We start from the raw sequence: 13,283 nt of genomic DNA, 5'->3' as shown, positions 1-13,283 counted from the left end.
TAATATGGAATATTAGAGTTGGATTAGAATAACGAAACTAATGGTGGCTTAGGGATTAAGCAAGTAAAAATAAGGTAAGTGGTGCTTGGCGAATAAGTAACTTGGAGGGAATTTTCGTCCAGCTTTTATGCTTCATATTCAAGGCCGATTTTGGATAAGATAAATGCCGAATTAGGAAAAAGGCCCTCTCACATAAATCGTAGGAAATTTCATCTAGTTTTCAAAACATTTTAAATCTTGTAAATCGGGCTTATGAGTCATCAGATATACCCGAAACACTGAAGAGCGGTCAATCTGCCAGCAATATCCTTTTTGCGTATTTTTAGCTCCACTCGCCTCCTTTTGCATTCCAGCTCCCATTTTAACTGTAATTGAATATTTTCAAAGCATACTAAGTATCTTTTAGTTCTAATTAGCATAAAACATAGTATAAAATAATAAGAAAACTTCATAAATATATGCATAAAATAGGTGTTATCAATCACCATGGAGCATGTTGGGTCTGTACCAACTGCGGCAAGAGAGGTCATCTTGCAAACAAGTGTAGAACCCCATCCAATAGAGATAGTCGAGCGTGCTATGAGTGAAAGGAAATTGGACACCTCAGAAAGGATTGTCCAAAATTAAAAGGTCGGGGAGGTGCTGCTAGAGGCAGGGCATTTGTTATCGGAGCGAGGGAAGTCGTCGAAGATCCGACGGTAGTGACAGGTACGTTCCTAATCAACAAATTGTATGCAAATATTCTTTTTGATACCAACGCTGATAGAAGCTATATTACTCCCAAATTTTGGAAGTTATTAGATCACCCCTCTAGTAAAATTAAGGAAGCCTATAGGGTAGGAATGGCTAACGGCTAAGTCGGTAGTATTAGAGAAATACTTAGGAACTATACCTTAACTCTAAATTCTCATCCCTTTCTCCTCAACCTTATGCCAATGATCATTGGAAGTTTCGACGTCATTATCGGCATGGACTGGTTATCCGCTAACCATGTCGAGGTGCTTTGCTTCGAGAAGGCCCTACGTCTACCCTTACCCAACGGAGAATCTGTGATCATCTTTGGCAAAAAGCCTAGTAGAAACCTTAGGTTCATCTCGTGCATGAAGGCAAGGAAATACTTGCAGAAAAATTATTTCGCCTTCCCAGCTCATATTTTCGATATGAAAGACAATAAGAAGAAAAAGATCGAGGAAGTACCTCGGGTGTGCGAATTCCCTGATGCATTCCCTGAAGATCTACCCGTTCTAATGCCATTTCGTCAAGTAGAGTTTAAGATTGATCTAGTCCCAGGAGTTGCCCCAGTAGCAAAGTCTCCTTATAGATTGGCACCCTCAGAGATGCAAGAGCTCTCCAGCCAACTACAAGAGCTTCTTGACAAGGGTTTCATCAGACCATGCTTTTCTCCTTGGGGAGCACCCGTTTTATTTTTCAAGAAGAAGGACGAATCTTTCTGAATGTACATAGACTACAAAGAGCTAAATAAGTTGACCATTAAGAATAGATATCCTATACCCCGAATATATGATCTCTTTGATCAATTGCAAGGATCTAGTTACTTCTCTAAGATCGACATGATATCAGGATATCATCAACTTCGAGTCATGGAAGAGGACATTCCAAAGACTACGTTCCGAACACGGTACATTCAATACGAGTTCTTGGGCATGCCTTTCGGATTGACCAATGCCTTGGAAGTCCTTATGGATCTTATGAATCGATTGTGTAAACCATACTTGGATAAATTTGTGTTTGTATTCATCGATGATATTCTGGTATACTCACAAACCAAGGAAGAGCATGGGCAACACCTTCGAGTAATCTTAGAGTTATTAAGGAAAGAAAAGTTATACGCCAAATTTTCTAAGTGCAAATTTTGGTTAAGAGAAGTACACTTTCTTGGGCATGTGGTGAGCAGTAAAGGAATTCATGTCGACCCTTCCAAGATAGAAGCGGTCAAGAATTAGGAAGTACCCAAGACGCCAACAGAAGTGCGTCAATTTCTAGGACTGGTCGGCTACTACCGGAGATTTATAGAGAATTTCTCTCATATAACCAAACCCCTCACAATGTTAACCTAAAAGGAAGTAAAATTCATTTGGTATGACAGGCATGAAGCAACTTTCCAAAAGCTGAAGGACATGATGTGTAGTGCACCAATACTATGTCTTCCAGAATGCAATGATGACTTTGTAGTATACTGCAATGTGTCACACCAAGGAATGGGATGTGTATTAATGAAAAGGAAGAAGGCCATAGCCTACTCCTCAAGACAAATTAAGGTGCATGAGAACAACTACACCACCCACGACCTAGAGTTAGGAGCGGTAGTTTTTTCCCTGAAGATCTGGCGTCATTACCTCAATGGAACAAAGTGTGTGGTATACACGGATCACAAGATTCTGCAGCACATCTTTAATCAGAAAGAACTCAATATGAGGCAAAGAAGATTGTTAGAATTGTTGAACGACTATGATTGTGAGATTCGCTACCACCCAGGAAAGGATAATGTTGTAGTTGATGCTTTGAGTCGTAAGGAACGAGTGAAACCTCATTGAGTGAAAGATCTTACAATGACTGTTCAGTCAAATCTAATCTCCCAGATTAGAAGTGCTCAGCTCGAGGCTTTAACGGAAGGAAACGATAAAGAAGAAAGCCTCATAGGTATGGAAAGACAGCTCGAAGTAAATGATGATGGAACGAGATATTTCATGAACCGGGTATGGGTTCCAAAATACGGAGGAGACAAGGAATTAGTATTAGATGAACCTCATAAGACTAGGTATTCCATTCATCTAGGAGCGGACAAGATGTATCTAGACCTGAAGGCCCATTATTGGTGGCCGAACATGAAGGTTGAAATTACAACCTACGTCGTCAAGTGCCTAACCTGTTCGAACGTTAAGGCAGAACATCAACCACCCTCGGGATTATGACAACAACCAGATATTCCCGAGTGGAAGTGGGTGCAGATTGTAATGGACTTTGTCACCAAGTTACCAAAGACTACTGCAGGTTATGACACTATATGGGTAGTTGTCGATAAATTAACCAAGTCTGCCCACTTCATACCGATAAAAGAGATGTACAAGAAGGAGAAGCTGAACAAAACATACCTTAAAGAGATTGTAAGATTACATGGGGAACCCTTGTCCATTATCTCTGACAGAGATATTAGGTTTACCTCTCGTTTCTAGCGGAGCTTGCAGAAATCCCTTGGTGCGCGCCTAGATATGAGTACAACTTATCATCCACAAACCAATGGTCAAAGAGAAAGGACCATTAAAATGCTGGAAGACATGATCAGAGCATGTGTGATAGATTTTGGGAATGCATGGGATACTCACCTACCCCTGGTTGAGTTTTCATACAACAACAGCTATCACACGAGCATCAAAGCAGCGCCATTCGAAGCACTATATGGTCAGAAATGTTGTTCTCCCATTTTCTGGATGGAAGTTGGCGATAGCCAACAATCCTAGAAGTTCACAGGGGATACCTTACGAGTAGGCCCATAGATCATCCACGAGATGACAGAGAAGATAGTGCAGATAAGAGAACGCATGAAGGAAACACGTGATCGACAAAAGAATTATGCCGATGTGAGCGTAAACCCCTAGAATTCCAAGTGGGAGACAGGGTGATGCTCAAAGTATCTCCTTGGAAAGGAGTTATAAGGTTCGGAAGGCGAGGTAAACTAAACCCAAGATACATAGGACCATTCGATATCCTTGAAAGGATAGGTCTAGTTACGTATCGACTAATATTACCTCTAGAGCTTAATAATGTGCACGACGTCTTTCACGTGTCAAATCTTAAGAAATGCCTTTCTAACAATACACTCGTCATTCCACTTGAGGAAATTCAGGTTAACCCTAAGCTGAACTTCATCGAAGAACCTGTCAAAATAATTGATAGAGAGGTCAAACGACTCAAGCAGAGTCAGATTCCCATAGTTAAGGTATGATGGAACTCTAAACGAGGATCGGAGTATACACGGAAAAGAGAAGACTAGATGAAGAACAAGTACCCTCACTTGTTCTAAAAGAAATCCATCAACAAGGTAAAATTTCGGGACGAAATTTCCTAAACAGGGGGAGACTATGACAACCCTGAGAAATTTCGTCACCAGTCACCATTAGGAAATAATAGGAAAGTAACTGTAATAGAAAGCATTGTAATATTCGATTTTTAAGAGAATAAGAATCAGATATGTTGTTACATTTATTTGCTAAAAATCATCCATTATGCTCTAAAAAATAGCGATAAAAAAGTTGTGACATTTTCATATTCGGTTAACATAATTGGATAGTACTTGTTAACGTGATATCAAGGATATAAGATTCATAAAAATCTGACTCCGAAGGAGAGAGTTATGGATTTTATAAAAATAGAAATCAACCGCGTAATTAAAATTAATTACATCGAAACGGTACTTAGAGATTGGTTGAGTTTTGACTAAAAGTGCAAATAGGAGTTTCGTAGTACTCCTCATGATATAAACATTAGGAAAAAGTTTGTCGAAAATGAGATCCATATGAATAAGTTATGATTTTTATAAAATTATTAATTCTTACCCCCGTTGCGCTCGAAAATGAAAGTTAAAACCGGCCAAAACATCCAAAACGAAAGTTGTAGTAGCCGTTGAGATCGTCACATAGATATAGAGAGGGTCTAGATTAGAGCACACACGAGGAAGTAATGATTTTTGAAAAATATTTACTTGCGTGTCATGTGTGTGCCACCGCGCGCCGCACACCTAACACCAGATTCGTACAGATAGCGAGTGACGTGGCTGAGTAGGGTGGGGACACATGGCAACTTCCTGTGGAGCCACGGTGTTCGAACGTACGTCGTGCATAGGAAAGACGCGACACGTTCCCCCAAAACTCAACTATAAATAGAGGGTTGTGCCATTCAGTCCAGCACACCTTCAAAACACTCCTCTCTTTCTCTCTGGTTCGTGTGTTACCTCATGGAGCGGTCCCCGGAGTTTCAAGCTTGTCTCTACCCAACATTAGCGGTTTCAAACCCTCGAGTGAGTTCACGGCCCCTATTTTACTGTTTTAAAATGTTTTCAGGGGAATTCATGCTTAACAAATGATTTTATAAAAATATTTACTTTATAAATATTAAGTCATTTTATAATAAGCTAGATTCCTTAGGATAGTATAACTGTAGATACTATGACTAGATTTAAGCTATGATATGTGTCTAAAGGATATGATGCCTGATAATCTTGGAGTAGGTATTACCTATATGTTATAATGGTCAAATCCCTAGGAAACCTTAGTACCTAGGAGTTATGCTAGACAAGATTTATAATATGCATTGTACTTAGTTGTCATGCTACTCAAATATCCTGTTAAAATAACCATAATTAGGGTATATATATATATATATATATATATATATATATATATATATATATATATATGACGATTCATATATATAATATAATATGAGATCATAAATATAATTATCAAATACATATATATATATATATATATATATATATATATATATATATATATATATATATATATATTTATGATCTCATATTATATTATATATATGAATCGTCATATATATATATATATATATATATATATATATATATATATATATATATATATATATATATATACACACACACATATGTATAGGGTAATTATGATAATGATAAAAGAGTCAAGATTAAAGACAAATACCTAACGTCAATGCGTTAGTAAGTTGATAATTCGTCCAAAGGCCTTGGTTAAATTCGGTATTTGCCCAAAACCTATAATTGTTAATCTTGAGAGAGCCTAGAAGCGTCGATTATAGGGACTCACGGTAATACATTAGATTACCTTAGAGCATAGTCGGTTATAGGGGCTCACGTTAATACATTAAAAAATTTCTTAGAGCTTAGATTACCATTATGGACGCCTGGTATGGTAATTAAAATACGTTAGGATCGTTAGATATCCTGAAAAGATAGTAATTTAAGATTTATAAAAGATACCCTAAAAAATAGAATTCTAGGTAAATAAATAAGAAAGGTTTTCACAAAACAAAAATATTCTTAAAGGAATTCAAAAATAAAAACTCATGTACTCACCAACATTATGTTGATCTTCAAAATACATGTATTCTCAGAAAGATGAGTATGAAAGAATGTCCCCGAAGTATGAAGGAAGTTTGCAAGGAAGCTGTTGAAGTTTAGTATAGTGATTTTAGGAGTTTGTGTTTGTCCCTAAAACAATGTAATCCTTCAAAAATCAATAATCAATAAATATTTAAAATATACATTTGTGTTTGATTGTACCTGTTGCCGAGATCCAATTATCCCTACGTCGCACTACCTCGTGTTTCCGCCAACAACTGGGCAGGGTGTGACATATATATATATATATATATATATATATATATATATATATATATATATATATATATATATATATATATATATATATATATATATATATATATATATATATATATATACACATTGTTAAAACTCTTGTAATATATAGTTTAAGACATAAAAATAGCATAAACAATACATAGTAAGTGACTTCCTATGTGGGTTGATTGAGAGAAAAAATTAAATTAGAATGAGTAACATTAAATATTAATAAAATGATATTTTCTAATAAAATTTGAGTGAAATTGAAAATAACTAGATACTATGTCTTTATCTAGTAATTAAGCACAATTCAACAACTAAATGTCACTACAATCACAAACATAAGAATATAAACGACCAAGCTTGTGTGTTCTATGGATTGAACCAATATACGCATTGAAGGTCCAACTATCGACCAAGCTAGTAAACCCCTTCATCTTGTTGTTTAGATATATCCGTACATAATGTAAAGTAGTTTACAAATAAAATTAAATATTATAAACATTTAAAAAGTTTCAAATAAGAAACTCAAGAAACATAGAGAGAAGTTTTTACAGTGTTTTTCTTTAATTTAGATGAAGGTATTATTTGGATCAAGTGTTCGTCTAAATAAAATATTTTTAAACGAAATGGTGAAAATTTTGTTGATTTTAATGCAAGACCAATAATCAAAAATGATAACGACACTTTTGATAAATAAAATGCTCTTTAATAGAAAATTTATAAAAATTTAACATAATAGATAAGTTAATAAATAAGTTGAATATGTATCATTGGAATAAATATTATATAATAGGATTCAAGATAACAGACTCAACATAAGATAGTATAACAGGATTTAAGATAATAGATTTAAAATTGTTATTCCCTTGAATTTATGAATTTATTTTAGCCAATTGGGAATAGTCCAATTGGTAGAGGCTTAGCTTCTTAGTATGGGAGAATGTGGATGTGAGGGTTCGATCCTTGGTGCTAACAAGAATTGAAGTATTAACACTAACACCTAACCAGTTAAGCTGCCGTTCAAAAAAAAATAGATTTAAAATTTGTTAGATTATAATTATTTTTTTATAAAAAGAGGCCCTCAATGAAATTTCACTTCCCTGCGGTCTATGTTAGACCTGACAAAACATGACACGACACGAAAACTCCACATGAACCCGACACGAAATTAGCGGGTTAGGGTCAGAGATTTCGACACGTTTATGTAAACGGGTTGACAAGACACGACACGATAATTAAACGGGTAGGGTTAGGGTCAAGACTTTCAACTCGAAGATTACTCGAATATGACCCGTTTAATTATATATTATTTATTATAAATTTCATATTTTTATAAATATATTATATGTTATAGACTTGAAGTGGGTCAAACTCAATAATTAGAAGTGATATTCAAATTTTCAAAGTTACTTAATTTTAGTCATCCTCACCAACTATCTCTTTTGCTCCCCAACTTTAACTCTTTTCATTTTTTTTCTAAACTTACTATAAATTTTGTCATTCCATCTCATAACTCCAGTGTTTCACTTTTTCCTTTTTGCCTTCACAACTCCTACTTTCCAACCTTTAAAATATTTCAACCCGACATGACACAACATATTTACAAGGTCTAAACCTTAACCCGAAACCTGACACGAAAATAAACGGGTTGACACGGCACGACACGATAATTAAACGGGTCGGGTTAGGGTCAAACCCTTTCAACCTGTTTAATGTATTGACACGACACGACACGACACGACACGTTTGTCAGGTCTAGTCTATGTCATCAGCGACCTTGCATAACTCCTCCTCTCCATACCTCATAGCCAGTAGGTCCACCACTCTTGGTTGGTAACCTTGAAGCGGACATTTTTAACAATATTAGAAATAAAAATGAGGGTCGGCTTTATTAAAAGAAAAAGGGATCATTTTTTTCACAGAAATGACAAATTATATAGTCGTCCTTTTTACCATTTTCTCTTTAACCATTATAAAATAGTTAGTCGTAAATCATGATGATAACAAATATTAATGAGGTATTAAAAAAATTAGAGTTGCTTTCATAAGTGGACATATTTAAGGATCTCAATGAGATTTCTTGTATTAATATGTTTTGTACTGTTAAATATTGGACACATGTAAAGATTTCAATGAGTTCTCTTGTAATAATATGTTTTGTATAAGTTCATTTTTTATTGCTACATTAAAAAATTTAACAGTTAGTATATAAATATCAAAATAGGACAAGGGTTTAAAATAAAATCATTAGTCAAAGTGGTTGAACGAAACTTGTTACCTTTTGGTGTAATAAACAGTGGACTACATGTAAGATCTGACTGAGTCAAAGTCTTCTGACTGAATCTACATCTATTGAAACCATGTTGTTTGATTTTGCTTTTGATTGGTTGTGATGGCTGTTAAAAATGACTATTTTACCCTTTTATTTTATTTTATTTTTTATTTTGTTTTATTTTTTGTCAAATAAAAAATATCCATTCTTTAGTAACATTTTAGTTTCTATTGTGATATTCAAATTGTGACAGTAATAACCTACATTGCCATTTAGTGTAGGTTTCCAAAAGAAACTAGCTAAAATACTAATGTACATTGCTATGTAGTGAATGTATGAAAAAGAAAAAAAAAATACATTGCATCTTTAATAGCTTTTTTTTACCAATTTCTTTGCAATAAACTATACAACAAATCCGTCATACAATTTGCTCCATAATTCCATCTTTAAGAGCCTTTAATAGCCTTTTTTGCATCATAATTCCATTTTAACTTCATATCTCATACTTGCATCATAATTCTATCTTTAATAGTCTTTTCCTCCCTTCTCTTGCATCACCATAACCTATTAGCCCACTATAATTTTGTGGAAATGTCATTATAGCATGGAAGAAACCCTCTGCACTAACAAAACACATCCACAAATCAAAATTGAGAGGTTTTGTTTTCATACCAAGATCATACAACATTTCAACAAATTCTGATTTCATACCAACATTTCAACAAGTTCTGATTTTATACAAAGATCATACAAGCTTGCAACAATTTCTGATTTCATACCAACATTTCAACAAATTCCAATTTCATACCAAGATCATACAATGTGATGTCATACATCATACAGATTGGGATTTCATACACATACAAATTCGGATTTCATACACATAAATTCTGATTTCATAAACAAATAATCTGATTTCATACATCATATAAATTATGATTCATGCACATACAAATTCTAATTTCATACACATAAATTTTGATTTTATAAATATATAATCTGATTTCATACACATAAATGCTAATTTCATAAACATATAATCTAATATCATCCATAAAACATATACATATATCAGCACAAACATCAGTTTTTCAACTGATTTTGATTTCAGAGGAAAAAAAGACGAAGCAAGTACTAACCTGTTGTGGAGGATGTCGCTGGCGATAACAGAGGTTGAGAAGGCATCGTCAAACTTGCCGGAGGGAAATACTAATTTAAGGCTTATGTATAGAAGAATGACGGAAGGAAGAGGCAACGTTGCTGATGTGATGTTTGGCTCGCAGAATGTTTCTAAAGAAATTGGAATTGGAAAAAGAATTTGTCAGGAATTTGAATCCAGTTCCATATACTGTTTGGTTTGCAGGAAATGGAATTGGAATTAATTCCAGATTTTCTTTTGGTTGATAGGAAATGCAATTGAAATCTATGTAAAATGACAAAATTGTCCTTTTTTGTTTGTTTTGCTTAATTCTACTTTGTTATATATATATATATATATATATATATATATATATATATATATATATATAGGTAAAGTGAATATACCTAAGGTAAGGTAGCTAACCTTGTATACCCGATCCTCAAAACTAAGTAGTTTTGTGTACCCCTTTCCTTTTCTTTAATTACATCGATTTCTTCTTATTTTTCTGTAACATTTCTCACCCCTTGTCCGACCGACGTTCCCATCCGCCACCACCACCCACCCGTTTTTCCTCTTCCCTTCTCACTCTTCACGGGAAATCCGCATCTTCACCAAATCGATTTCATAGAAATTAGAATTCAATTCATAGAGTTCACAGAAATCTCATTCTTTCTCTTTCGTTGATTCTTTCTTTCTTTATCGCAATCTCATTCTTTCTCTGTCGCCGACTCATTCTTTCCTCCTCACTTGTCACTCTTCACCGGAAATCACCATCACAAAATTGGAACTGGGTCCTAGGGTCCTTGTCTTATCGATGCTTCTTGATTTGAAAAAGATTGTGATTTAAGGTAATACATTTTGTTCCTTTTTGTTCTTTGAAGTATGGAGTCTGTTCGTTTTGTGAGAGTTCTAGGGGCAATTTTCTCATGTAATTCCAACTGCAACATCAATTTACATTACGAATTTTCAACATCCATCACATCACAGGGAGTTGGCAATGGTTGTTGATGTTTCGATATAGAGGAATTGTGAAAGTTTAACTTCCACCCACCAGCTGTTCGACATAATGCCACCAGCTGTTCTTTTTTTTTTTGATTTGTTAACTAGGTAATCTTGTATAGTTGTATATATATTTGTATCATTTGTTGTAGTTGTACAAAAGACCACTTATGTGATTTTATCCTTTTGTTTCTCAAGAAACCGGCTAATGGTTCTTGATATATATAAGAATTAGAATATTTATAATGCTTATAAAAGAAACATGGAATTTAAAGGTTTTTCTTACTTGTTGCTACATGTGCAGCAGGTTCTCATGGATAATATTTTGCTCCTGTGTACATACAGCCAATAACAATGTTGTGTATGTAAATTAGAGGGGCAATAATGTCAAGTGTCGCTAAAAAAAATTTCCATTCGTCTTGGGAATCAGTGTTTCCTTTGCTCATTGTTCATCCATCCAAAAAACAGGATACACAACTTTGCCTCAAAACAAAGTGTCGAACCAACATTGCAATTGTCTTTTGGCGACCCAACATGAGCAAAATCGTCTAACAAGGGAAAAAGCCATCACACTTCTGTGTTAAAGATGTACCAGTGATCATGGAAGTTAATGTGATGTATGCAAGATGTACCAGTGAGATTGAAGTGTGTCTTGACTAGTTCTTTGTAGCTAAGGGTTTCTGCTCATGTGTTTAGTAAATAAATTACTGGTAGTTTGATTGTGATTTGAATAGCTTCCATGTTCTTGTTTTGGTATTTGTTTTTCTTTCTCTTGCGTTGACCTTTTAATTTGGTCAATAGTTATGTAACTTAAAAAGGCAATGCAATTTCGTATTTTGATTAGGTATGTTTTAATACTATAAGATTGTAGAATTGATTCTTGACAGCTACCTAAGTTGACTAGTTTGAGTTAAAAGAAGATACCCTATAATGGGAAAAGTGGAAAAAAAATGAAATTTTGAGGCTATTTTGTGGAATAAGGAAAATATGAGGCTATTTATTATGCTATTATGTGAAAAAAAAAAAAAAAAGTATACTGCTGTTATTGGTTAAAAAAGAAAGTTAATGATGTTATGTGTTTAAAATGAAAGTAAGATGTTATCATTGGGAAAAAGCCCCATCATTATTCACAATGTAATTTAACAAACACATCATACAACCAACTAGGAAATTTGGAAATTTAATGATTGACATTTCATTAAAAAATCTGGAAAGTTAGTTTTACACGCAAAATTCATTAAAACAATAAAACCTCTATCAATATACAATGGTGTTTTGTACATTTGTGCTTTGTTTTTCACCACTTGCATTAGAGATTTGGGTAACATGTCGGTCCCTAATCAAAACTTCTAGTGGGACTGATAGTGGGAATTCATGGAAAGGTCAATATGATTATATACAATGAAGATACTATATCCCATGCTGCTTCATCATAAGGTTTTCCATTATCAATGGCTTCAAGTTTTGCTAATTCAGATTTCTTCTCAGTTATCTGCACATGAAAAGCTTATGAACTTTGATAAATCTCCAAAACAAAGAAAATAAACCACTAAAAACTAATTTATTAACTAGAAAACCCGTAAAATTTCAATAAAACTAAACACGCACCTTTGTAGCAATGACATGCAGATACTTGGCACAATGTGCTCCAGAAAGCTGTTGCCCAGTCTTTTCCTCCATTGCGTTTAAGAGCTCTATGAGTTTGCTTTCACAACAATATCAACATCTTTAGATGTAGCTGGTGGGATATCCCCTGCAACGATAACAGTCCGTCAAAAAAGTTCATGTGCGTTCACTTTAAATCCAACATCACTGCCATAGAAGAAAAGGGTATAGATTAGCTTTCGAATATAGAGGAAAACATACAATTTTATTCATATAAAAAATGAAAAAATAATGTTATGATAGGAGATGACATTTTGTCGAACACCTAGTGCTTCTTTTAATATAGTTGCAAATGAAAAACCATGTGAGATTCACCAATCACAACTTAACATCAAAAATCGATTTCACACTCACACTAAATCATAAATCAATTTTGAGTCAAAGTGAATAAGTCTCGATTATTCAAAGATCAAACTTCCAGAAATCAAATAACTTCGGGTTCTAGTTTTCTGAATTCGAGCTTTAGATTAAATCAAAAAAAATTAAAAGATTGGGAGAAGAAATCGACTAACCGTTGGGGGTCTTGAGAAAAGGAAGTCGTTTGATTTCTTGCTGACAAATGGAAGTCGTTCCCTCCCTAGGTCCTTAGGGTGTAAGCCATGTGTGCCAGTTTTGGGGCAAATCCAACTGTTGGGAAGAATCGAAGGACTTACAACAATCGAATGAGTCACAGCAAACACCCATCTTCGTAATAGGAGTGGACGAGAGCTATATCATGATCGATTTTGTCTTCTGAGTTCTCTCAGTTGATATGCGATAACGTATGAGGAAGAAAGTAAATCTTCGTTAACTTCAAACGACGTCGGATATTCACT

The 13,283-nt window shown here is 34.3% G+C and overlaps 1 protein-coding gene and 2 long non-coding RNA genes across 3 annotated transcripts; 2 read left to right on the top strand and 1 right to left on the bottom strand.

The window, feature by feature from the left end:
• The first annotated feature begins 968 nt into the window (after positions 1 to 968).
• Positions 969 to 1,454, top strand: LOC145139503 (uncharacterized). The gene has a single exon (XM_079073303.1). The coding sequence runs from the start codon at positions 969 to 971 to the stop codon at positions 1,452 to 1,454; it is 486 nt and encodes a 161-aa protein (XP_078929429.1).
• An 8,770-nt stretch (positions 1,455 to 10,224) lies between these two features.
• On the top strand, positions 10,225 to 11,646 carry LOC145136002 (uncharacterized). Its single transcript, XR_013720166.1, has 2 exons — positions 10,225 to 10,652; positions 11,108 to 11,646. It is a non-coding gene; the product is annotated as an uncharacterized LOC145136002 (long non-coding RNA).
• A 328-nt stretch (positions 11,647 to 11,974) lies between these two features.
• Positions 11,975 to 13,283, bottom strand: LOC145138526 (uncharacterized). Its single transcript, XR_013721573.1, has 3 exons — positions 12,981 to 13,283; positions 12,412 to 12,615; positions 11,975 to 12,295 (listed from the first exon to the last, which is right to left on the bottom strand). It is a non-coding gene; the product is annotated as an uncharacterized LOC145138526 (long non-coding RNA).

The sequence above is a fragment of the Lactuca virosa genome, chromosome 9, assembly GCF_052849685.1.
Source record: "Lactuca virosa cultivar CGN04683 chromosome 9, Lactuca_virosa_CGN04683_v6, whole genome shotgun sequence".
Classification (NCBI taxonomy): Eukaryota; Viridiplantae; Streptophyta; class Magnoliopsida; order Asterales; family Asteraceae; genus Lactuca; species Lactuca virosa.
The sequence above is the reverse complement of the archived record's forward strand: the minus strand, read 5'-3'. Positions and strand labels throughout refer to the sequence as shown.